A 27,877-nucleotide genomic window follows, 5' to 3' on the forward strand; every position below is an offset into this window, starting at 1 on the left:
AGCCTCATCTTTGCAGGTGAATCCTTTGGTATCATCATCAGTTCATCATGAAGAGGAGAACACCAAACTGACTCAAGATGCACTCTCACAAGAAGAAGATCGGTTCGTACCCTTAGGACTCTCAATCGAAGATCTCGATCCTTTGCTAGACCATGATGGACGAATTGGAGGCGACAAAACTTCTAGTTCGGCCGAGACCGTCAATAGGATGCTGAACTCATGTGGCCTTATGAATAGTGGCGTCACAGTTCTGATTCCTCGAGAAGATCAACGCCCCTGGAATCCTCCAGAAGGATACATATGTCTATATGAAGGTTACTTTACTGAGTGTTGCCTTTTGTTTCCAATCCCGGCGTTAATATCGCACTATGCACAGAGACGCAAGATAGCGATCTGTCAGTTCGTTCCCGGAGCCATTTGTAACTTTATAGCTGTCGAAGTCGGAGTGAGCATCGGAGTTCAATGTTTCGAGCAGCTATCGAATTTTAAGGTATCAAAAAGTTCACACTGCTGGGAAGTGAATATGAAACCGGCACACAATTTCCTTGCCGGTAAAAGAGTGAGCAAATTCCAGAAGTGGGCGAATCACTATTTTTTCGTCCGTGTTGATCAATACTCACTCATTGATCCGTTGGGCATTCATCAGAGAGTGCGGAATGAAAATCCTGGTAGATTTTATTTCACCAATACATTTTGATAGACTGCAGCATTTCTGACCAAGCTTAACTTTTCGTTTCTTGTTTTCAGATCGCCCAGTTTTCGCAACGCGTCTAGCTCGAGGCTATAATTCTGTTAGAAACGCTCTTCTATCCGGAAACAGTCGAGGGTGGGAATTTATCACTCGCATCCGTATCAAAACAGCAATGGGTAAAGCCAGGACTAACTTCCCAAGTTTCGCTAGTTAATTGGGACAAACCCCGGAACCCACCAGGGCAAATGTAGTTGAGTCCAGCAGTCTCCAGATCGTTCGTCAAGACACCCAAGCCGCAATCCAAGCCGACATTGATCCTGCTCAAGATCGAACTGATACCGGTCCTGTCCAGGCTCCTGAGGAGGATGTCGACGTGACCAACGTTGGAGATGTCGAGGGAAATGATTCCTTTCCCTTGGCCTTAGCGAATACTGATCCTCCAAACGATGGACAGGACGTCCCTCAGCCTGGAACAGGATCGAAAAGGAAGAAGAAGAGAGCTAACAAGGAGAAACAGGTCGGAAATGATTCGACCACCGAGCCCCAGTCAGTAGTCAATCGTAAACGCTCGGCTGAAGAAGCCGGGATGGAATCCGCCGATTGATTCCGCCTGAAAAGGGGAAACGACAAGACAGATCGGTTTGCCTTTGACTATTTTGGCAATACTCCCCTGGTTACGAATCGTGCTGCTTCAGGCGAACTCTTTCGGAACTTCAAGACTTCCAGTTGAATTCTCCCAGAAGCAGATAAGCTGGAATTCGAACAAGCATATCTTGACGTTGCGGAGTCCCACTTAATGGTTCGTATTGTTATTTTTCCTAACTCTCAGATTTCATGTAGGTAAAACAGACATATATCCCTTGAATCCACAGACTGCGGCCAAGATGAATACGCTGGGTCAATTGAATGATAGGCGAGTGAAAGCCGATAAGAGTTTGGGGTTAGAACTCGAAAAGGTGAAGGAGTGCGCCGAGCAGATCCGGACGGCCAGCAGAGCCAAAAAGGATGATTTGATTGCTCGATCCAAACTGAGGATTGACAAACTGAATTCCTGAGCGCTTACCCTCGAAGAGGAGAAATCCGAACTGCAAGGGGAATGTGACAAGTTGAAAATCAAACTCGATTTTGAGGTAAAGAGACTTCAACGAGATCGTCTTGAGAAGGTGGATGGAACGGCGAGGAAAGCACAGACTCGACTGGATAAAGTCAAGGCTTATCTAGTGGAACAAGAAAGAGTTCGCCCCCTGGAGGATCTGTTGAACCAAGCTAAAGGAGTGCAGGAAACTGTGAAATATCTGATTGAAAAGAGGGCAGTCATTCCCGAGGAGCGAATCGCGGAGATAGATAAGAACAAGGCCAAAGCCGAGGAAACTGTCAATGCGATTGATGTTCTTGAACTGAATGAAAATGACCTCGTCATGTCGCCGGACCAGCTTAGCTATGGGCTTCTCCACCCCGGGACCATGGTTCCAGATTCTGTTCGTCATCTACACGGCTCCAATGATGATATCTTTCAGGCAGATCTGACCGGTGTCCTGGATGTTTAACTTCCATTTCTTGTTGTAAACTTTGTTAAGTATGGGTTCGAATATCCACTGTAAAACATTGCCGACTAGTTCGGCCCATTCTCCCTTTTGGAACTTACTTGTCGGAACGTTTCCTTTTTACCAGAAAGGGAAATTGACAATTATAAGAAATTGTATCTTTTCCATTTTGCATGGAATTTGGAAATTTGGAAAGGGTTTTACTTCCTAGTACTCGTATAAATCAACCGGCGCTGCCTCTGAACTAAACAATGTCGAGCTCAATTAACAGCGTGGAATCCCCACTAGTCGGGAACGATGTCCCCACGTTCTCGAATGCCGAAGCTATTGAAAGGGGGATGGCCTACTACCCGAACATCCGAGCTCCTTGGATGCTTATGTTCCGCGTCAAACCGGAAGAAATGCGCGATCTGGAAGAATTTCTCCATCAGGTGGAAGATCGCTACGCAGAGTATCGCGATCGTCTTGCCGCATCAGAACAAGTNTGCCTGTCCGGTCGTGCCTATTCGGTCGTGCCTGTTCGGTCACGACTGTTCGTCCATACCCGTTCGTCACCGCGTCCCATGACCGAGCTCCCAGCACCCANCCGAAGCTATTGAAAGGGGGATGGCCTACTACCCGAACATCCGAGCTCCTTGGATGCTTATGTTCCGCGTCAAACCGGAAGAAATGCGCGATCTGGAAGAATTTCTCCATCAGGTGGAAGATCGCTACGCAGAGTATCGCGATCGTCTTGCCGCATCAGAACAAGTGCAACGTGAATTGCTACTCAAACTTGAGATGCTTGAGTCCCACCCAAAAGATTGGATTAAGAATGGGTTCGACAAGATAGCAGCTTTGCCGCCATGTCTCGTTGCGTACTGCAACGAATGCCGAAGGGAATCAGATCGGAAGCCGACGAACATGGACCCTGCTCTGATTCGTGACTTCGTTCCAGGCAACGTTAAGCCGTTTTACATTAACAGGCGTGCAAACAATGCCGAGCTTGCTGAAGCCGATGCCTTTTTCCGTCAGGTAGCCATTACCTTTTTTTTTTTTTTTTTTTTNGTGTGTGGGAGACCCAACTTTATCCGCTTCAGATTAACCCGTTGTTGATTTTGCGTATGCAAATTGAAGGCACACATCAAGAACTGAGTCAAGATCTTCAGTACTTTCATATGAAAAGAGGCAGAATCGACCGCCAGCTGAGGACTTTGGAATCCGAGATTGCCCTACTTAAGGCGAAAAGGAAAAGGACTACTGACTTGCTCGATGAGTCCAAACAGAAAGCCAGGCCGTTGGAGACTCACTCCGAGGATTGGGAGAAGACTGGGTTGCAATTGTTGTGGCCGATGCCAAAACGACTCAAGACGAGTGTTCGTGAAATCGCCGGGAATAGCGTATTAGTTCGGAATTAGGATGTTTTGCTTGATCATTTAATAAGACTCAACCGCATTGTAGCAGGCGAAGTTGAATTTTACTTTGAAAATCAGAATAAAACTTAATCGTAATAAAAGATTTGTTTTGCTATTTTATTCTAAAAATGTACCAGAGGCGAGACGTCTCCCGGCTAACATCAGGCAATTTTTGTTAAGCGATGGTAGAAAAAATCGATCAAACCTTTAAAAATTAGGCTATTTGGCCCTAACGGGATACATTTGGTCGGAGGGCGAGATACTGGGCTCGGCTTATCTCCTTTGCTTTAGTTCGGATGTCGGACTGCGAAAATATTCTCTGGGTTCGGCTAAAGTTTGGGTGTGCAATAAATACTCTGGGTTCGGCTTATCCCAAAATTAAAAGATCGGGTGCGGAATAAATACTGTGGGTCCAGCTTATCCCTACATATGAAAGTCAGGTGCGAAGTAACAACTCTGGGTTCGGCTTATCCTGAGAAATAGTGCATAGTTACGCGAGTTGATTACCTGGCCAGGGTGTCAACGAGGAGTGAGTTTGGTATGAACCAATACTTAGTCCAGATCGGATTAAGAACCGAGATATATGTATACATATACTTTCCCCCCTTTTTTTTTTAAGAGAAAATTTCCTTTTTGTTTTTGGAAATAAAAAGACGTGTTGCATTAAATGTGTTACGCGGTCTTTATGAAGCATTCTCGAGACGCAGTGAAAATTTCGCTGCATTCTGATTGGTGGACTCGGCGGCGGTTACTTCCCATGTTCCTATATAAATAGGGTTGAGCGTTGGGAAAAAGAAAAATTCCAACTTCCACAATTTCAAGAAAAAGAAGAATGGTACTCGATCCGCATGGCTGAGACAGGCTCGGGAAAGGATAGCTGCTTTGGCGAGTGGTTCCGGTCGTGCTGAAACGTCGGATATTTCCTCTGCCCTAGATCGGGCGGAGACGTTTCTAGTTTGTGCTCCGGTCCCCTTCGTCGATATGACCGGTGCGGAGGGGAGTCCTATATGCCAGGAGCTCCGAAGGTACCGAGCTCGCCGCTATAGGCTGGGGGCTCATCTTACGGCGAGACGCCTTAGGCTTGCCGAGGTCCTTCGGTTTTACCGCTTGGACGGGACTGTTTGGGTGCTAAACGAGATGATCACCGCAGGTTTCTTCTTGGCGAAGTGGCGTATGACCCGGTTGCTTGCCGCGCGTGCGGCGTGCCAAGAACAGGTTGCGCGTATGGAGGTGCCTGTTCTTCTTGAAGCCGACTGCCAACCCTTGGAGGATACCGCACATCTGTTTACCACAGACATTTGGGCCTACAGGGCCTCCCTGGAAAGGTTGAGGCGATACGCCAATTTTTTGGAAACGGCTGCCCCAATCTTCCGCGAAAGGCATATGGTTGAGGGCCCATGTGCCTTCCTGGAAGATTTGGTGTCTAGTGGCTCCAGTGTCCCGACGGAAAGACTCGAGGCCCTGAGGCAGGCGCGTCGGTTTTGGCGAGCCGAACTGATCAAGGTGGAGGTGGAGGAACCATTGGAAGACGATCTGTCTGGTCCACGTCCTCCGCTTCGACTACAGGATCGTCCGAAATGGTAACGGTGGAACTCGTACCGAACTCCGAAGACGGGCGGCCTTTTTCTTTTTTTTCTCCTCTAGGACCAGTTTGTCGCGAAGGGGTTTCCCCTTTGCGTCTCTTTTCTCTTTTCTTTTTATCTATTCAAATCTCCAAAGCATGTAATGACGATTGATTTAATTATACTAATTTCGCATTCAAATTATCCGAACTAGCCAATAGGAGTTCTCCATTTGTATTTGAAATAATGCTCTTAGACGAAGTGTAATGGAAACTATCCAAATTTGCGTCCCCACAGACGGCGCCAATTGTAGAAACTAGGTTTCTACAATGAATTTGTTAAAGGGGAGAAACAAATTCAATGAAGCAATCTCTCAAGAAAACCAATCTAAGCTTTGGAATTAAAGAAAAAGGAATTGATCTCGAAGAATTAGGGTTTTATTGCTAAGAACAAGAAGAGAACTGAATAATTGTATTCAATAATGGATGGTTTTCAATGGAGAAATCTCTCCCTATTTATACATAATCATAGATTGCATAATATATTAACTTTCCTTACGAGACGAACTGAAATAAGTAAAGTTGCTTTATATCTTGAGTCGGCCGCCGGGCGAAATGGAAGTCGTTTCTTCATCTTCAAGGCAGGGCTTCCCTCGTCCGAATTGAACTCAAATAACCTAATTGAGCTCTTAACCGGATTCCCGGTTACATAGTCAAATTATCTTTCTGGTTTAGTTCGGTATGTGGGGTGCTGAATCCCGCACCAACAAGCTTTATGCATAAGTTTTGAAATTTCATGGATAGCAAAAAAGAAGCACGCAAACATCTCAAGGAAACATCTATGTCCTACCTCTTTCACGTTGTTGTAATTATTCCATTGTAACAGGTGGAGAATACATATATATATTATTATTCTTTCACACGAGAAGACCACATCATGTCAGAGACAAAAGAAACAGGTTCTTAGATAGTTACATGTCTTAACCTGAAATCTAAAAGAACATAAACCCGAAAATGAGATCACTGTTGTACTTGCATTCTAGATGCTTAGCAAAACTGGTTACATAAAAACATTGCTTTAGCCAAAATTCACATCACATAAAACAAAATATTTGCATCACAATCACTGAAGCTAAACCAAAATACATGTTGTTTTCGTTTTCTAATTGTCTTAGCTCCAAGTAAGCAAATAAGCAATCCACAGAAATATAGAACATTTATGATGAATTACACTAAGTTTCAAAATTTCAAACCAAAATATAAATCCTTGAGAAATATAGAACATTTTTTTTTCTGTTTTAGCTTATAAGTTTTAGTAAAGTTACTTAAATATTGATTTTCTTAATAAATAAGACTTTAAAAAAATTTCAATCCAATTTTTGATATCTCAACTTCATCGCCTAAGCTAATAAGTTCACCTTCACGCTTTAGAAATGATTCGACGTTGTTGTTGTTGTTGTTGTGGAGATAAACCCTCAAATTTATCAACATGACCACCATAAACTCCCTTCCCCTTGCTGCTACTTTTGCTTGACCACCAAGGTACTTAGATAGGATTCTTCCCAGAGATATCAATGGAGTTCTACAGAGCACCTCCTCCGCCAAATCCCTTGGAAGATTTGATATATTCTTCATTGAACTAGGGTCGATGTAACGCAAAGTCAAAAACCAAAAAAGTATTATGGAAGGCTTGTATTATTAGATGAATGAGATACAAGGTATATATAGGCATGTACAGAAGGGTTTTGATATACACTAATTACAATTATATCCTTAATATACATTTCTCCCTTATACGCCCCCTCAAGAAGGAAGCAATCTCTTGATTCCTATCTTGCTGTTGAGATCCGCGAAGCATGGCCCCGGAAGTGGCTTTGTGAGTCCATCCGCGAGCTGATCATGTGTAGAGACATGAACAACCCGTAACATGCCAGACTGAATGTGTTCACGAACAAAGTGATAATCCATTGCAACATGTTTCATCCTTGTATGGAAAACAGGGTTTGCGCATAAGTATGTTGCACCGATATTGTCGCAATAGATTACCGGAGGTAGAGGCAAAGTAATCCCCATCTCTGTGAGCAACAAGCAGATCCACCGGATTTCAGAGGCAGTGTTAGCGACGGCCCGATACTCGGCTTCGGTAGAAGACCGAGAGACACTCTTTTGTTTCTTGGAAGACCATGAAATGGGACTGTCGCCATAGTAAACAATGTAAGCATTTGTTGAGATACAATTACCTCGGTCACGATCAATGAATCCCGGAGGTTGCGTGACATACACCTCCTCTTGCAATATGCCTGTAGAAAGGCATTGTTTATGTCGACTTGATGAAGAGCCCAGTTGCGTTTGACTGCAATCTCAAGCAACAAGCGGATTGTCGTCGATTTAATGACGGGAATGAAAGTCTTGGAATAGTCGACACCATACTGTTGGTTGAAACCTCTCGCCACCAATCGAGCTTTATACCTATCAATAGACCCATCAGGTTTATATTTGAGAGTGAATATCCACTTACAGGTGATCACATTGTGGGCATGGTCTGGCGGAACCAAGTAAAAGGTGTGATTGCGGATTTGAGCATTCATCTCCTCAGACATTGCATGTCGCCAATTCGGATCCCGGAGAGCTTGTGCCACTGTCGTTGGTATCGCCGGAGTCACCGCCGCAACCAGGTTAAAACGTTGTTTAGGCTTGGTGATATGGTTTTTGGATTGGGTTTTCATTGGATGAGCATTAAGAGGTGGAGGACTTGGCGAGATAGATGGTGCCGGAGCCGGAGCCGGAGACAAGTTTGGCGAACGTGTCAAGGTCGGAGAAGGATCCGGTGTGGGAGAGGAGATTGACGACAAGGTCGAGTTGTGCGAGAAAGACGATGATGATGGACTTTGCAATGTTGGGCCGGAAGATGTTGATGGGCTTGGACTGGATAGGCCTGTTGGAGATGGACTGGATCGAATTGATGGACTTTGGTGGACCGAGGGAGAATCATGTATTTGCTTCGTTCGTGTTTCATGGTCGATGTCAGGCGAGACAAACGACGAGGACTGCCTAACCGGCGAGTCTGGCAGAGAGGGAGCAACCGGCGTTGGAGAGGATTCTGGATGGATGGAGGAGCGAGGGTGAAGGGAGCACGGAGGCGGAGAAGGAGCTGATGATGGCGAGATACAAAGAACCGACGACCAGTTAGAGCCCGTAGACGATGATGACGGAGTACACACCGGCGGAGTCATGGGCAATGGTTTATGAGCAAACGGAAACGACGACTCCACGAATTGCACATGGCGGGACACATAAATTTGACCAGTTTGCAAACAGAACTACGCGCTTTGAGTCAACGAGTAACCAAGGAACACACAGGCGGTGGATCGACTTTCTAGCTTGTTTTGACGGTAAGGACGGAGCCATGGATAACATACACAACCAAACATCCGGAGTTTGAGATAGTTAGGTGTTGTGTTGAATAGTTTCTTGTATGGAGAGTCACCGTTAAGAACGTCCGTGGGCATCCGATTAATAAGATAGACCGCCACACCAAATGCATATGGCCAATATGTGTTTGGAACAGATGCGTGGGTAAGCTTGGCAAGACCGGTTTCAACCACATGTCGGTGCTTGCGTTTGGAGATACCATTGTGTTGCGGTGTGTGAGGCGGAGTCGTCATGTGCGAGATACCATGAGAAACCAAGAAGGATCGCAGCGATATAACATCTCCACCATTATCTGAATACAGAGTACGGATCTTACGTTGAAAACGATTCTCAACTAGGGCTTTAAAGGCAATAAACACTTCTTTAACCTGTGACTTTTGTTTCAAAGGATAGAGCCAAGAATATCTGGTAAAGTGATCAACAAGAATGAGATAGTATTTGTGATTTTCTGTAGATAAGATGGGGGAGGACCACACATTGGTGTAAATATATTCGAGAGGGTGAGAGGAGACAATAGTGTTTGTAGAGAAAGACAATTTCTGACTTTTATTGAGTAAACAATCTGAACAAGAAAATTCTTTGTGAGGAGATGGAGAAAGTGGTAAGGAGAACTGAGAAACAATAGACTTTAAAATAGAAAAAGAAGGATGCCCTAGTCAAAAATGCCAAGAAGATAAGTCCGTCCGTGGTGTCGGTGTGGCCGAGAAAACAGACATGGTGTTGCGGTTCATCGGCCATTCATACAGCTCATTCTTAGTTCTGCCTTGGAGCAATAGGGCCCCCGTGCTCAGATCCTTCACCTGAAAATGTGTAGGAAAGAAATTCACAGACACTTGATTATTGTTGCATAGCCGATAAACAGAGATAATGTTCTTGCACACATTTGGAACATATAAAACATCTTTAAGCGCAAGAGAACGAGAGGGAGTAGGGAGTAATGCTGAACCCGTGTGTGTTATGGGAAGGCCGGAGCCATCCGCAATGGTGACCTCCTCACCACCATTATATGGCTGATGGAGAGCAAGGTTTGAGAGATCAGTGGTGAGATGATGAGTCGCGCAACGTTGGCACGGGGTTGCCACTGTCACAAATCCAAGGGGTCGAGGAAGACACCGCCGCAACGTTGGCACGGGGTTGCCACGGTGGTGCAGACGAGGCCGAGTAGCCACCACCAGAGAAGCCACGGCCAGAGGATTGAAGCTGAGAGCATCACCGCGCACTGTGACCAAAGACTCTACAAAGTTGACACCGTCCCTGGTACCCACGACCTTGTGATCCACGGGAAGAACCTTGCGAGTTATTCCATGATCCACGAGATGAGCCACGGTTCTGGTTACGAAAATTCTGATTGTTGTTGTTGTTGGATCCACCAGGAGACTTGTACGACACGACATTGGCGGTAACCGGAACAGAGGATGAGGCGGCGCGAGCAAGAGCTTGTAACTTCAAATCATAATTGATCAGCTTTTCCTGAATCTCCGTTAACGATGGTGGCGAATCACGGCCATCAATCTGATCAATCACCGACTTGAAGTCATCTGGAAGGCCACCGAGAATGTAGTCGACCTGATCCTCATGCTCAAGAGGCTTACCAAGCAGTGCAAGTTGATCAAACCTTGTGGTAAAGCCTTGAAAATATTCATCGATCGAGCGACCACCTTTCTTCCATGATTTGATTTGCTCCCGAATCTGTTTTATATGTCCCCAGCTCGGCTTAGCATAAGTGTCAGAGAGAGTGCTCCAGATCTGCACAGAGGTGACCGCCTTGGACAGCAAGGGTTGAACTTCGACAGAAATAGCACCAAGAAGACTAGCAAAGATCAGCTTGTCCTGTCATTTCCAGTGGCTATACTCCGGACTAACCTTATCAACACAGCGGAGGTGATGATCTGAGAAGGAGCGGCGGTGGAACCATCAACGTACCCAGCAAGTGCATGTCCATCCAACAAGGCATGAACCTGGCGATTCCACATCATGAAATTTGTGGCGGTGAGCTTCGGAGGGATGGATCGGAGGTTACAATGGTGTCACTTTGAGATGACATGATGATGTAAACAAGAGAGAAGAACAAAGAGAGAAGGAAAAAGAGATGAAGCTTGCAGAGAGAGATGCAAGAAGAAGAGGAAGAGCGGCGTAGAAATTAAAAATTTAGAGTTTTAGGATCTACTGCTCTGATACCATATTATGGAAGGCTTGTATTATTAGATGAATGAGATACAAGGTATATATAGGCATGTACAGAAGGGTTTGATATACACTAATTACAATTATATCCTTAATATACATTTCTCTCTTATAAAAAGCACCTTATATACATGCAAGAAGAAACCCTTGAAAGGAAAGGATTTGATGACGGAACCAAAAACTACCCCAGAAAGCTTAATCTGGTCATGTTAATTGGACTCAAAATCCCACACACTCAATCCAGTTATGTACTAAATTGGAATAAATATTAATCCACGACTAGCAAAATAAAAGTCGCTTGAATCAAAGTTCGAACTCAATAGGGTCACACCCTCTCAAAGACAATTCCATTAGTTCCGTTAATCGAGAGGCACTAGATCGAATCCATAACACTTCTCAAGGTACAATCTGATATCAACCCAAGTACCTAACTGATTATTACAAACGTTATTGTCTATTTGTCATTGATCATTGCTATGTGTTTTTTTGGGTAGATGACTTGTGTGGATGATAAGTCACTGCAACACTTTTAGAGCTTTCTTTCTGGTTTGGTCTCCGAATAGAAACTAGTATTGTGTGGATGGTAAGTCACTGCAACAGTTTATGTGTTGGCTAAATAGAGTATAAGAAATCTTTTCATGTGTTTGACTAGAACTAGTTTTGTCTGTTGTTTTAAGATCCTTGTCAAATTTCTTATTTTTCTTAAAGATAGTGCTCCATCCAAGTGATAAACAATTACAACGTTCTTTTTTATTTTCTTTTTACCGACACATTTAAGTAAAGAGAGGTTAAATATTTTTTTTTTATATATTTCTCCTTTATAAATAGTTTCTGAGAAACAATAAATCTCTAAGGAAAGGTTAGAAATAAGTCTTGTAATTCATTTTAATGAGCTTCAACATGTCTTTCAAGATCTCTTCGTAAATCTCTGCCGGAGTTCGGCCTCACGCCGTTCGTCGAGAAAATTCCCCTTTCTCCCTCCTCTTTCCTTTCTTGGTCCGGTTATCTTCAGCTACTTTCAGGATGTTGGATCCCCCAGATCCCCTAGACCCATCTTGCCCCATTCCGTCCTCAGTTCTAGATCCAGATCTCCCTTCTAGTACAGTTCCGGTTCCTCCTTAGATTTCATCACTCTCGAACCAGATCTCTCAGAATCTCCTTATTTCCTCAACTCAGACTCAAGCAGAACGTTTTAAGGCTTCCTTAAGAAACCTCAAGAAGATTGACTTGCCGGTAATGATTGAAGATGGAATTCTGGTTATTCAAGCTCCTGCCTCGATTTTACTTAAGACCGCGGATCAATGGAAGGGTCACATTATGGCTAATTTTCATGGTCTGATTCCCCCTTCGGCGAAAATCTACTCCGATCTCAACCCGTCTGGGGTAAATATGGAAACATAACCATCCGTCAGGTTTCGGACACCTCGTGCCTCATCTTAATACCTTGTGTAAAGACTAGGGATTGGGTATTACAAGTGGGATATTGGCAGGCTGGGAATTGTGCTTTCAACGTTGTTCCATGGTTGATTGGTGCCGACTAGGGCAGTTTTGCATAATGTCCCGCCTCAGATGTATTCGTTCTCAGGAATAAGTGTGATAGCAAGTGCTATTGGAGAGCCTCTGCACACCGAGAAATCGAGGCTAGATCCTTAGTATCTTGGTAACACCAAAGTAAAGGTGGAAATTTCTCTTGATAAGTCACCTCCTACGAAGATTATTGTTAGGGATAAGCTTATGAACTCGGTCAAGGTTCACGTGTCTTATCCATGATTGCCTCCGTAGTGTTGTAATTGTGACAAGTTTGGACACTTGTTGAATAGGTGTCCCAAGCCACTTATGAAGAAGAAGTCAGGAGTGGATAAAAGTGTTGGTTTCTTGGCTGGTGGAGTTGCAGCTACTGACACAACGGTATCACTTGGTTCGGGGTCGGAGAGTGTCACTATTCCCAAAGAGATTAAGTCCAAGGAAAGGTTGCCTCATTGGTTTCCCCCGATAAGTTTCCGGATCCTCCTAAATGCTTGGAGATAGGAGTTTCCTCTGCTAGTTCAGGTAAGGGGAGAAGTAGTAGTGCTCCTCCGGTGTAGAGAGCTGATACGCATCAGAGTGTTGAGTCATTGCCAGCTTCTACTCGAGAGGTAACTGAGGTTTGGAAAAAAGAGTTGGAAGTAGTGAAGAGCTTGGCCTTGAAGGAACAACGAGAGTGCTTGCCTTTAGAGAATCATGGGTTGAAGCTGGTTCAAAGAAAAAGAATAAAGGAAAGAAAACCCAGGATGTAGCGGATACACATGTAGGGTTCCCGGGTGCGCTGAGTGCCCGTAAGTTTGCTAAAATGGAGACTAAGAAGCAGTTTGGGATTCAGAGGAGCGAGGATAAGCTTCAGTTATAAAGCCGTGTCCAGAGAAGTACATGATTTCTCCTCCTGCTTCAGATTCTCAGCCTAGTCGGGGTAGTTCCCCGGTTAGGGGCTGTTAATCCTTGAAAGAGCATAGCTCTACCTTCACTTTTTGGATATAGATGTCGAAGGTTTTTTGTTGGAATAATAGAGGTTTAAACAGCTTCTCTAGACAACGATTTGTTAGAAGTTGGATGTCTAAAAATAAGCCAGTTCTTGGTAGTATTTTGGAGACGCATGTCTCGGAGGAGAATGCGGATCAAATTTTATGGGTTTCCTTTCTAGGGTGGAGAGGAGAATACAACTATCAGTTTGCGGAGAATGGCAGAATTTGGGTGGTTTGGGACCCTTCGGTATCTATCATATGTTATTACAAATCAGCTCAGATTATGCTATGCGGAGTTTCATACCAGAGTCGAAAGAAAAATTTGCAGTAGCTTTTGTTTACGGGTACAACACTTTACTTCAAAGAAGAGAACTTTGGGAGGATATCACATCAATAATCCAAAACTCTCCTGCAAAGGGGTCTCCTGTGATGATTATGGGGGATTTCAACCAGATTATCTCAGCTAATGAACACTATTCAGTGCTGCCTCATCCCTTGCCTCTAACGGATATGTCGGAATTCAATCAATGTTTGTAGATAATGGTTTGTCTGATTTGTCGAGTAGAGGAGCCCTTTATATGTGGAAGAACAATCAGCCTGACAATCCAATATTGAGAAAGTTGGATAAGGTTTTGGTGAATGATCAATGGAGAGACTCTTTCCCGGAAGCTATAGCGATCCTTGATCCCCCGGGAGATTCGGATCATTCCCTTGCTCTGGTGCACACCTCTTCTCACATTCAAACTAGTAAGAAATCCTTCAAATATTTCTCGTTTTTATCCACTCATCCCAAGTTCAAGGAGGTGATCGATGCAGCCTGGTCTGAAGAAAGTGGGACAGGTTCTGCTCTTTTTATCTTGGCTCAAAGATTGAAGATTGTTAAAGCAGCTTGCAAGCGGTTGAACAGGGAAGGTTTTGGTAATATTCAGCAGAGAACTAAGGACTCTTTGGCCCGTCTTGAGTCCATTCAGGCTGATTTACTGAGATCGCCATCAGATTCTCTATTCTGAGAGGAATTTGTAGCAAGGCAGAATTGGAATTTTTTCGCAGCTGCTCAGGAGTCTTTCTACAGACAAAAGTTGAGAGTGCGTTGGTTGGCTGAAGGGGATGCAAATATGGCTTTCTTCTTCAAGTCAGTTATTGCTAATCAAAGTAGAAACTACATCAAGTTCTTAAGGGGTGAAGATGGAGAATTGATTTATAATTTGGATCAAATTAAGGATTTCCTTGTTTCTTACTACCAAAGAATTTTAGACTCAGAGAATGCGAAGGTGAATCCATTATCAGTTAGGGGGATTAAAGACTTACTCTCTTTCAGGTGTTCCCCAGAGTTGACAGCCCAGTTGTTGACTATGCCTTCGGTGGGAGATATAAGGCGAACAATAGTATCGATGCCTAAGTCAAAAGCTCCGGGTCCTGACGGCTTTCCTGTGGAGTTTTTATGGGAAGCATGGGATATAGTGGGTCTGGAGGTTGTGGAAGCTGTCAAAGCCTTTTTCACATGCGGTCATCTCCCAAGGTTTTTTAATGCCACCGCCATTACTCTCATTCCAAAAGTTCAAGGAGCCGATTCCATTCCTCTTTTCAGACCAATATCCTGCTGCAACAAAGTTTATAAGATCATAGCAAGGCTCCTTAAGCAGAATCTGAAGACTTTCATTGCTGATGCAGTACAAGTAAACCAGGTCGGATTTGTGCAAGGTCGACATTTTTGTGAGAATGTCCTTCTGGCGTCTGAGCTCGTCAACAATTTTCATGTCACTGGTCCCACCACCAGAGGTTGCCTCCAGGTTGATCTAGCTAAAGCTTATGATAATCTAGATTGGAAGTTCATGGTTAACATATTGGTGGTCATCGACCTTCCCCCTCAATTCATAGGTTGGCTCAAGGAATGCTTCACGAATCCCTCTTTCAGTATCGCTTTTAATGGTGAACTCATAGGCTTCTTCCTGAGCAAGAAAGGACTACGTCAGGGGGATCCTATCTCGTCTCTGCTTTTTGTTCTTGTGATGGATGTTCTTTCTAAGAAATTGGACAGAGGAGCTTTGGATGGTAGATTTGATCTTCACCCTCTCTGTCAAGCTCCTATGATTACTCATTTGAGCTTTGCGGATGATATCCTCATTTTTTTCGATGGTCAACAATCCTCGTTGGAAGGCATTCTGGAACTCCTTGAGGAGTTTAGGATTGAATCAGGCTTGGGGATTAACTGGACCAAAACGGCGGTGTATCTGGATGGAGGAGATTTTAATGCTAACCAGTTAGTAGCGAACAATTCGGGGTTAGCTCAGGGATCCTTTCCAGTGAAATATTTGGGAGCTCCTCTTTCCACCAAAAAGATGTCTCGACAGGATTATCAGCCGCTCTTGGATAAACTCATGGTTAGATTCAACTCTTGGACAGTTAAGTGGTTGTCCTTTGCTGGTAGACTGCAACTGATTCAATCAGTAATATACTCTCTAATCTCCTTTTGGGCGTCTCTATTCATCTTACCCAACAGTTTAATGGAGGAGATTTAGTCTTTATGCAATGCATTTTTATGGAAGGGGTCTCCGGATTCAGCAAGAGGGGCCAAAGTGTGTTGGGAGTCAGTGTGTACACCGAAAGTGTGTGGAGGACTGGGGGTTGAAGAGGTTAGCACATTGGAACAAGATTTTGGGCCTTAAACTCATTTGGTTGATATTTGCAAATGGAGGTTCTTTGTGGGTGTCTTGGGTGAGGAGACATTTAATAGGCAACCATTGTTTCTGGGATTTGAATGGTTCTATTTCAGGAAGTTGGATATGGAGAAGCATCTGCAAGCTTAGGCTCTTGGCAAGGCCATTCATCGTTTGTGAACTTGGCTCTGGGGTAACTTGCAGATTTTGGACTGATAACTGGACGTCTTTGGGTCCTCTTCTGGATATCACGGGTCCCTCTGGACCTAGAGTGTCAGGTTTGCCTCTCTCAGCTGTAGTTGCGGATGCTATTTCTCAGGGTCAGTGGTGGATATCCAATTCTCGTAGTCGCAATCCCATTATTCAATTTCTTAAAGCTTGCCTTCCGTCCCCTCCAGTAACAACTTCCCTTGATGAAGCTACGGACGATCGGTTTCTCTGGAAAATAGGTGAAACTCGACCATCAGATGTCTTCTCAACCTCGGCTACATGGGATTATTTATACCCTGAAGGCGCGAAAGTAGATTGGTATGAATCAGTCTGGATCAAAGGTAGGATTCCCAAGCATTCCTTCATAACATGGCTCAACGCAAGGCATCATCTCCACACAAGGGACAAGCTGGTAAGATGGGGGTTGTCAGTTCCCTCACACTGTTTCCTCTGCAGCAACCACGATGAATCTCGCCAGCATCTCTTCTTTGATTGCTCTTACTCCGGAGAACTATGGCACTACTTTCTCGATAAAGCTTACCTATCCTCTCCGATAAGTTTTGAGGATCGATCAAGGTGGTTAAAGAATCCTATCAGAGACAAGAACATCGCTCAAATACTTCGCCTGGCTTATCAAGCTTCGATATACCTTATATGGAGGGAGCGTAAATCAAGGCTTCACTCTGCCACCTCAAAACCAGCATATTGTTGTTATTGAAACTCAAAACCATTCTCAGATTACACTTGGGCTCTCACACTCAAGCAAAGGATTGTTCCCCCAGCTCCCACTCTCCTAATCACTTGGTTTTGAGTGTTTGATTAATGATGTGTTATAACTTATGTAAGCTTATTCAGTGTAGGTGTTACTCTATGCAGGAGGCACCGTTTGTATGATCCCCTTTGGAGTTTAATGAAGAAAAGGTATTTCAAAAAAAAAAAAAAGCTTTGTTATATGTAGAGACAAACAGTTCTCGCAAAAAAAATCTAATCTATCACATCAATCCATCTTTTGGTGGAATGAATGAATACACATGTGAGAGATCAGAGGGAATTGGGATGTAACAAGCATATGTGTGCTATCCATGGATTAATTCTCTTGTATACGTTGATATGATCCAAGCTACTTCGGACGCGTCACACAATTGCATGGTCTCAACTCGTCACGCTTCTTATGGATACTTCCTTGGGCCATGAAATTCTCTTCCTCTTCCGTTATAGCTTCCAACTAACCATTCACTCTTTGTGGGTGGAAAGAAACAACAAGCGCAATGGCGGTACAGTTACTCCCTCAAACCAACTAGTCCGGCGACTGGATCAACAAGTAAGAAACTGGTTACTTTCAATCCAAGAATAGGGAATGGGAGATTTCGGGATTGCCTCGTGACAAGTTTGCCTCACGCTATCCTCTTAACTAAGATACTAGTCTTTTAATTATCTGAAATGTCTGTTTTCACTTTTTCTTATTGACAAAAGCTGCATTTGATGTAAACAATTTTTTCGAATTAATTTTACATTTTTTTACAAAAAAAAAGATATGATCTATAGGTGTAACTCATTGATGATAGTAGATTTCTGGAGATTGTTTCCCACGAGATGTGTATGCTAAGCATATAAAAGATTGGTTGCCACGCTCTTTAAAAATTTCCCGTCTCTGGAAGTTTTATTAATTTCACATAATCACATTAATTAAATGATGAATCTTATCAAACCGAGAGTTATGTCTAGGTTAATTCTGATTTTACGGACAATGTATGTAGTTTTTTTTTTTTCATTTGAAATTTTTATTATTGAAACTTGTTGTGGAACCATGGTGAAATACAACGCCCAAAAGAGGGAACATTAAGTTGGCGGACAAAGTTTATGTCCCCAAAGTCTAAGGCCGGAAGAAAGAGAGATTTCTCCGGAAAATAAACCCAAAACAAAGGAAACTAAAGATAATACAACAAAACAGAAAATTTAAACCCAAATCGCAAAACCTTTTACTAAGAACAGAAGAAACCAAGCTAAAATCTTAAGAGAAGCAAAAGAACCAAGAAGCAAATAACCTCTTCTTTTGAATCACGTGCGACTGAGATTTACCAAGGGTGCCCGCGGCTAACACGATAGTAACATCAACCACCTCCTATCACAATGAGAGCTGATCTTTCGAAACCAAGAACCAAGGACTTCATAACCTGGGAAGCAAGACAACTGAGTTAAGAGAATCTCTTGCTGTCAAAAAGAACACACTTTCGGATACGACGACGGCAACCAAAGCACCAATTACCTAATAACGTCTAGTTAGAGCCCTTCAAAACGTGATCCTATCTAAACAGATCTGGAAGCGAAGACAAGGAGAGAGGCGAATTCACGATGGGGTGGGCATTCGGGTATCCTTTCGGGTTTCGGGTCGGGTATTTCAAGTTTTTGGGTTTAGAAACATAAGACTCATTCAGATATTTTTAGATTTCGGGTCGGGTTCGGATAAACACCCATCGGGTTTAGGTATTTTTGGGTTTCACCCAATGTCTGAAATTATATTTCGGGTTCGGATCAGATTTGTAATTTGTTAATCGAAACCAAAGTAAAAGAGCCTGAAATCAATCCAAATTCATTAAAAATGATTATAATCATAAATTTTAAAAAAACCAAAGTTATCAAGCCAAATTGAATTCATGAAAAGAAAAGGACAATTCTAAATAACAAAATACTAAATTCACAAGCCGATAATTTTTTACTTCTTAAAACATCAAATGGCATCAAATTCAAAGTTAAAACTATATAATCTATCTAAATTAACGTATGAAAATTGACATATTTAAAAATGAAAACTAATTTATCTTGTAAGTTGTAATAGTGATTATAAAATTACTTCTGAAACTTGTAAATTAACTCAACCTATTGTTAAATATATGTAACTTTGGATAGTTCGGATATACCCAATCGGGTTCGGGTACCCATTTCATTTACTAAAAACATCTAATTAGATATTTTTAAAGTTCAGATTCGGATTTGGATTAGATATTTTCAATCGGGTTCGAATTAAATTTTTGGGTTGGGATTTTTCCCATCCCTAACTCACGTTTAGGGAGAGAAAAAAAAAAGGGTTTTTTGATTACTTATTTTCAAATGTAATCATGATGTATGTAGCTCATTAATTAACAAATCATTTGAGCTACATATGATATTTTTCCCATCATATGATATTTATATCACAGTCTTTTTGACATATTATTGAAGGATGGTGATCGGTGCCGGTATGCCATTTTCGGATGTGTAACGCAAAAAAATTTAAACATATCTTTTTCATATACTAGAAAAAACTATAGACAGTAGTAATGTATATGAAAAAAAAAATCATTTTCAAACTTTCATATAGGGTTTACAATTTCCATAAACAGTTGAAAAACCACAAACAGTTAGTTATTGTGTTTTTATTTGCGAAATCTGGCTATACTTGCATTTTAATTGGTTTGCGAAATCCTTCATCAAATTCACGTAGTTGACCTTGTGTCATATGGTTTAACGACGCTGATGATCGATCATTGATGCGATGTAACAGAATCATTATTGGAAACGAAACTATCGGATTTACAACTATTATTTACCAATTTACCAATGACGAAAAAAAATATTATAAATTCAAAATCAACAATTAACTTCAAAAACAATGATTTTTGTATAAAGAAAAGCAAATTGACTCACATACTTGCAAAAAAAAGCTGATCAAAAAAAGCTCGGGCCAACCCGAAAATCCCTTTAACAAATATATTTGTATTTTTTTTTAACATTTTTGTTTGATTGCAATATTTAATTAATAATTTATTGTAAATAAAGTTTTAAACTCTAATCATAGTTTTCATATTTACTCAATAACCATATTTTATACTTTAAAATTTTTATTAATGACATTTTATATGAATTATATATTGGTTTATTTGGTTAAAGTATCGAAATTTTATTTAGTTTTAAACCTTTTCTATTAAATTAAGTTGGTTGTAGTGAATATAGATGAGTTATTGAATTTTTGATTGATTTGTTTTATAATGCACCTTCAAACACTGCTTTTTAAGACTTATAAGTTTGAATTTTCGATCGATAAAATAAGCCCGAAAAAGCCCGAAAAGTCCTGTAGCCCTGTTAGGGGCGGGCTCGGGCTTTTAAATATAGGTTCGGAAATATTTCGGGTCGGGCCGGGCCGGGCTCAAACATATGCGGGCTTTACGGATTTTGGGCCAGGCCGGGCCGGGCCAGCCCGATTGACACCCCTAGGTTTCGTAGATGACACATATCGATCATTCTTTGCTTTGAACAAACGAGTCTACTTTTCTTCATATCTTCCGTAGATGATCCATATCGATCATTTTCTTCATTCTTCTGAAGAGAGATAGACCTTCACCATTGACATTCGTCTTTGAGGTCAATCTTCTGCATGTTATTTGCTGCCTCGTTAAAAACCTTATCATGGAAAAACCCAGTGGGAAAAAAACCATAATAAGGGAAAAAGAGTGCAGCCATGCGAATCATCATATTCTCCCCCTGGAAGTATCATCTTCAAAAGATGCATTTTGATCTCTGAAGTTGCATTCTGAATGAGGTAGTCGGAAGCACCTTTGTAAGTAACTCTGCTACATTGTTACTTGAGTTGATGGACGGGCGATCAATTTCTTTATTCTTCTCGAATTCTTGAGTGTAAGAGAGGAATATGTCTTGTTTTGTCTCTCTTGGTGTAGCTTCCTTTGATTTGGGCGACATATGCAACATAGTCTTCAACAAGCATTAACTAGTTGATGCCGATCGAACCCTCTGTTTGAAGTTCTTCGCCAACATGTTACGAGGCTCCAATCTTAGGTAGAGAACTATTGGTTGACGTTCGGGCATCATCCGAGCCATTAGGGATTCTCGATATGGCATATGAAGCACAGTTATTTTGGCATGACTTGAACAAGCGACGGCAAAAGTCTATCACTGAAACGTCGCAAAGTCGTTGTTTTGCGATTTATCTTTATATTGATCCGATATAGATCTTCCATCTGCAAAACCAACTAAACCAAACTTGGGGGTTCCAAAATATATTAAGCCCAAGTTAATCATACCTTTGCAATANGTTACGAGGCTCCAATCTTAGGTAGAGAACTATTGGTTGACGTTCGGGCATCATCCGAGCCATTAGGGATTCTCGATATGGCATATGAAGCACAGTTATTTTGGCATGACTTGAACAAGCAACGGCAAAAGTCTATCACTGAAACGTCGCAAAGTCGTTGTTTTGCGATTTATCTTTATATTGATCCGATATAGATCTTCCATCTGCAAAACCAACTAAACCAAACTTGGGGGTTCCAAAATATATTAAGCCCAAGTTAATCATACCTTTGCAATAGAAGATATATTTTAACTCATACTCAAAATATACTCATAGAGAATGAGTTATATGCTGCAAAGAGATTAGTAGAAAATGCTATGCACAATTCATATGATATATAAATGCTCGTCAGCATTTATATATGATCTTATATGACTATATATATATAAATGACTTCCTTTAGAAGTGATTGGTATAACATCTATTTTGAAAGATGTTTACAAGATCTTTTATTCCAAATAACTCTTCAAGAGTTTTGATAATGTTCAAAATCATCACTGTTATGAGTTCTCGAGAACATAATCATGATATCATATATCTTTCGGGATAAGATCTTCAATCATCCCACGAGATGTATTTCAAGTCATCATATAACATCAATTTTGATTGATATAGGGTAGTTTAACAAAACATGGCACGACACGCCATTTTGTTATATATCATTATACCCTTTTGATGCTTGGACCACTAGTCCAAAAATTACTCGTCTTTCATACGAGTTTAATATAGACTTGACTATCTCTTTATTGGCCAATATATATCTCTATACACTCACAGAGCGGAGATTTATGATCCTCTTTAATCACATTTGCGCAATATCATTTTATTGTCGACATTATGTATTTGGTTCCATATTTCCAGTGATGACATGGTTAATCAAGATCTCTTTAATCATTATATAAATGATTTTATTCAGGTACCTGATTTCGTTATTAACCATATCAATCGGTTTTTCTGCTCCTCTTGAGTAGTATATTTGCTCCTCCTAAGGAGTTTATGTGCTCCTCTCTAGGAGTCTATTAGCCCTTCTTTAAGAGTCTATCTACTCCTCTTTAGGAGTTCATTTGCTCCTCTTTTGAGAGTATAATCCTCTTTTTAATTTGCTCTTTTTCTTTTCGAGAATTTTATTTATCTTAGGAACCAAAGTAGTCTATCACGTTTCTTATGTGTCATAGACTTAGTATGTCATCTGTCAGAGACATATTTTATTGGAGCATTTTTAGTTGGGATGTTAGATTTCTCAGAACTACAAGTTCATATTCATTTAAGCGAGGATCAATATGAAATCTCATTCATCAGCTTTTTGCATTTGATTTGCAGTATACATTTTGAATAGTGGTCTTTTGAACGTTTGAACAATCAAGTTCACATTCATTATATTCATTTGTTCAAAGATCCAAACTATTATTCTATGATTTCCCCATAGTGATGGGATCTTTATCAACTAACATGATGATATGCAAATCTTGCAATAGGCACATCTCTCATAAGATGGCGTTAACATTATTAGAGCGGAGACTCATCTATCACATCTATATATTTCATCCTCTGTGGATGATATTTTTATGCGGTGTGGGGGAGCATTTGTATATCACACACCCATAAGATTCATAATGAGAAATATTTAATCTCCAACCATAAATATATAACATGGAAGAAATATTTCATTATAAATTGTTGGTCTCATATATAATATTTGACTACATGCAAAACTGCATGTTCCATGTTTTGACATGGAGATTAAATCACCAAGAACCGTTTTGCAATCTCTAAGGATTGCGCTATGAACGATTCATTATAGCTCATTTCAAGAGTGAACATCATGGATGTTTCACTTTATCACATGCGACATAAATATGTGATAAACTATAGGATATGACTTCACCATAGTTATATCGCTATGGGGTGTCAAATTTACCAAAGATTATCGACTTATTGTCGATGTGGGATTCCTTTAATTCTCCCCCTCGAGATGATAACTCTTGGAGTTCATTCATCTCGTACTGAATCCCACTTTAGGATCAACAACATACCGATTTGGGTCATGTGTATTATCTTAGATCCTTATCAAGATGTGGGACTAGTATTATCCCCTCTAAAGATGATGACTTTTATGACCATTCATCTTTGACCGAATCTTATTTTTAGATCGGTTATTTTTGGGGTTTAATTTAGGGATTTATTAAAGAAATCAAACCATCATATATATACAATGAGCTTGTTAATCCAAAAGGATGGTGAATGAACCAACATTATATGATTCTGGAGGCATAGCCTACTACAGAATTAAGGAGGAGGTATATAACCATCACTCCATAAACAATAAATAGAAAATTTAAATGAATTTAAATAAACTTAAATAAATTCAATATAAATTAGATGTTACATGAAATGTGAATGAAGTGCAGTGCTTACAACCTCATGAAATGTGAACGGGAACATGCAATACTTTTAAACAAATTCACAATGATTTTTAGTATCATTGATTGACCGGGATGGCTTGACCGGTAATACTATGCTTGATGCCTTAGGGAATTTCATATTTACTATCATTTTGCCATCTTTGTTTTTTCATGATATAATCATATACACGCGTGTCTCCAATATGGTTGATCTTGTGATACCATATTTATTTATAGTCTCAACATAATAATTTTCTTAAGACAAAATGTCTCTGAAACTTCATGAGTTTCTTTGAGACTTTGGAGAATGTTAGACATCGATAATTATGAATATGATGTCTTTGAAAGTCGAGAGACTAACTCACCTAGACCTTCCAATTATGCTTGCATTGTCTATGATACACTGACATGTGCTTCGTATTTTCTCATAAGAGAAATATATTTTTGATTTTAAAGATATTTCATTATCTTTAAATCTCATATAACACATATAGTTATTGTTTATGAATAAACAAAATTAAATAAACAAACATAAAATCAGAAAATAAAATAAGAGCTATAGCCTTATATATAAGAATTTAATAGACATAACTTTTCTTTGATCGTAGCGTAGGCAGAGCCTATCATATATAACGATCAATCCAGAAAAGACAAAGCTTTTTATTTGTCATAAATGAGGCAGAACCTCTATATGTATAACGATCAACCCGGAAAAGACAAAGCTTTTTATTTGATCATGAATGAGGCAGAACCTCTATATGTATAACGATCAACCCGGAAAAGACATAGCCTTATATTGAGAACATAAAACACATAGCCAAACAAAATACCCCTAAAGCTCCAAGAGACACAAAACAGCGAGAACTCAAAACATCCCCAACCAAAGCTTTCAGTGAGGCATTTCGTCGAGCACGTGATAGAATAGAAGCCATGGCATGTAAGCATACATATCGTTTGTAAATAAATTAAAATTAGTGTTTTGTATTTTTTAATTTAAATTGTTTTGAAAATTAAGGGTAAAACTGGGTTTTAATTATTATAAAACCTATATGGCCAAACCTAAAAATTAAAAGTATATATGGACATTTTAAAAGAAAAATGTCATTTTTTCTAAATTTCCCTAAATATAAGCCTAAAGAGTACACATAACATGTGTCCAAAAATATAGCATGTCTCCCTTGCAAAAATAGGAAAACTATCTTTCAAACCTTTTTCTTTCCTCTTGGAATAATGTTTGCTGGCTACACAGATTATTAGTTTGTTGCAGTCTACACATAACAACTGAATCAAGAATTGGATTTATAAAATGACATACTGTGCACCAATAAACATAATTTATATGATCTATATCACTACAAGAACCATGCCATTTGCGACTACTGTTTGTGACTGATTGTTTAGTCGCAAAAATTTGCGACGTTTTTGCGACTGTTTTAAGACCTATTAACGACCATATAAAATACGGAAGGAAAACCGTCACAAATTTACGATGAAACAACACAGTCACAAAAACATCTCACGTTTGCGACCGCATACATACTCTTTGGTGACTGATATTATTTCGTCGCAAAACAAGATGCATTTTGTGACTACTTTGCAACTGCCATTTTGGTACGTGAGAATAGTCGCAAATAAGTCGCAAAATAGAGACTTATTTGCAACGACTTTTTCGAGCATCATTTAGTAGCAAAGTCGTCGCTGCATGTCGGCAAAAAACGTTGAGAATGTGGAAGATAGATGTACTCAACTTTTGGGACTCTTATGAAAATGGTTGCAAAAGAGTCTTACCATGTCGGCAAAAAACGTGCAAAAAATGTGTTAGGTGTACTGAAATTTTGTGACTCTCTCTATAATAGTCGCAAAAGAGTGGCAAAATTTCTCTTATATATATGCCACCACTTCTTCTTTCATTTACATCGACATCAAAGAGAAAAAAACGTGAGAAAGAAGAAAAAAAACGTGAGAAAGAAAAATAAAATAATGTGGAACAATCCGTCAAGAGCATGGATGTACAATCGGATCGATCCGTTCACTAATCATATCTCATTGGATTATTCGGCGGGTGTGGAAGAGTTCATTGATTTTGCCTGTAGCCATGCACAAAATAGCAGAGGTAGGTTTTACTGCCCTTGTGTAGTATGTCAATATTCAAAGTCTTTAAAAGCTGCCTCAGTTTTGAATCATTTGCTAAGTAGGGGGTTTATGCCTAACTATTATGTATGGTATGCACATGGTGAAGATTATGATGTTGTTGGGGAGGGAACTAGTAGTCATTATGCTAATAATGCAGATTATGCTAGTGCTAGTGAACCAATGGGATTTGATGGGGAGAAAATATATGCTAGGATGGTGAATGATGCATTTCATGGTTTTGTACCATATAACGAGTATCATGAACATGAAAGTGGAAATGATCATGTTCATGAACAACCCACCCAAGAAGCAAAACGGTTTTATGATATGTTAGCTGCTGCAAACACTTCACTGTATGATGGATGTCGGGAAGGGCAGTCGCAGTTATCGTTGGCAGCTCGGTTCATGAACAATAAGGTCAACTACAATTTGTCTGAAAATTATATGGATTCATGGACAGGATTGTTTACGGAGTACTTATCATAGGGTAATCAGCCAACCGGTTCATACTATGAGACAGAGACTTTGATGCAAAAGCTAGGATTACTGTGTCATACACATGATGTATGTATAGATAACTGTATGCTCTTTTGGAAAGATGATGAGAAGTTGGAGCATTGCAAGTTCTGCGGGAAACAAAGGCATAAGGCTAGTGAAGGAAGAACAAGAATATCATTCAGCAAGATGTGGTATTTACCGATTGCGGAAAGGCTGAAGAGAATGTACCAATCTGAGAAGACTGCAGCTTCTATGAGATGGCACGCTGAACATAGCTCTGAGGAGGGATTAATGTGTCATCCTTCAGATGCGGCTGAGTGGAAGAATTTCCAGCAATTGTATCCCTCATTTGCAGCAGAACCGCGTAATGTTTATCTTGGATTATGTACAGATGGTTTCAATCCTTTTGGGATGTCGAAACAATATTCGTTATGGCCAGTGATATTGACTCCATACAACTTGCCTCCTGGGATGTGCATGAACACGGAGTATTTGTTTCTGATGATTTTGAATTCAGGACCGAATTATCCACGAGCTAGTCTTGACGTTTTTCTCCAACCATTGATCGATGAATTAAAAGAGTTATGGTATAATGGAGTGGAGGCATATGATGTGTCCTTAGATCAAAATTTCAACCTTAAAGTTGTCCTTTTGTGGACTATCATCGATTTCCCATCATATGGCATGTTGTCATGATGGACAACACACGGAAGATTAGCTTGCCCAATTTGTATGGACGATACAAATGCATTTCAATTGCCAGCTGGTAGGAAGACATGTTGGTTTGATTGCCACAGGAGATTTCTTCCTGCTAATCATCCAATGCGAAAGGATAAAAAACACGTTCTGAAAGGTAAACACGCAGTGAACGACTATCCACCGCAATATTTGATGGGTGAACAGGTCTTACATGAGCGTATAAGAAATGTCGAACCGCCAAAGACATCTGACTACTGAGAAAATGGGCATGAAAATAAAGTGGATGGCTATGGAAGTTGGCATAATTGGCACAAAGAAAGCATCTTGTGGAAGCTCCCGTATTGGACCGATTTTAACTTACGACACAATCTTGATGTGATGCATATTGAGAAGAATATTCTCGATAATCTCATGTACACTGTTATGAATGTGAAAGATAAATCAAAAGACAATGTGAGGTCCCGCTTGGATGTTGCAAGATTTTGTGATCGAAGTCAATTACATGTTGATGCTGGTGGGAGAGCTCCTTTTCCTATTTGGAGATTGAGTGCGAAAGGAAAAAAAAAACCTACCTCAATGGGTCAAAGAAGATGTTAAATTTCCAGATGGGTACATAGCTGATTTAGCTAGTTGTGCAGACATCAAGGTTGGGAAGTTTTCAGGAATGAAAAACCATGATTGCCATGTCTTTATGGAACGATTGCTTCCATTTGTGTTTGCAGAGTTGTTACCACGTGACGTGCATCTTGCATTATTAGGTAAAAATTTGATATATATATATATATATATATATATATATATTTATATATATATATATAAATATATATATATATATATATATATATATAT

At 40.5% G+C, this 27,877-nt stretch overlaps 1 protein-coding gene across 1 annotated transcript; it reads left to right on the forward strand.

Annotated features, from left to right (window-relative positions):
* On the forward strand, positions 13,832-14,314 carry LOC104748739. Its single transcript, XM_010470336.1, has one exon. It carries the CDS (start codon positions 13,832-13,834, stop codon positions 14,312-14,314), a length of 483 nt encoding a protein of 160 aa, XP_010468638.1.

Source organism: Camelina sativa, chromosome 15 (genome assembly GCF_000633955.1).
Source record: "Camelina sativa cultivar DH55 chromosome 15, Cs, whole genome shotgun sequence".
Classification (NCBI taxonomy): Eukaryota; Viridiplantae; Streptophyta; class Magnoliopsida; order Brassicales; family Brassicaceae; genus Camelina; species Camelina sativa.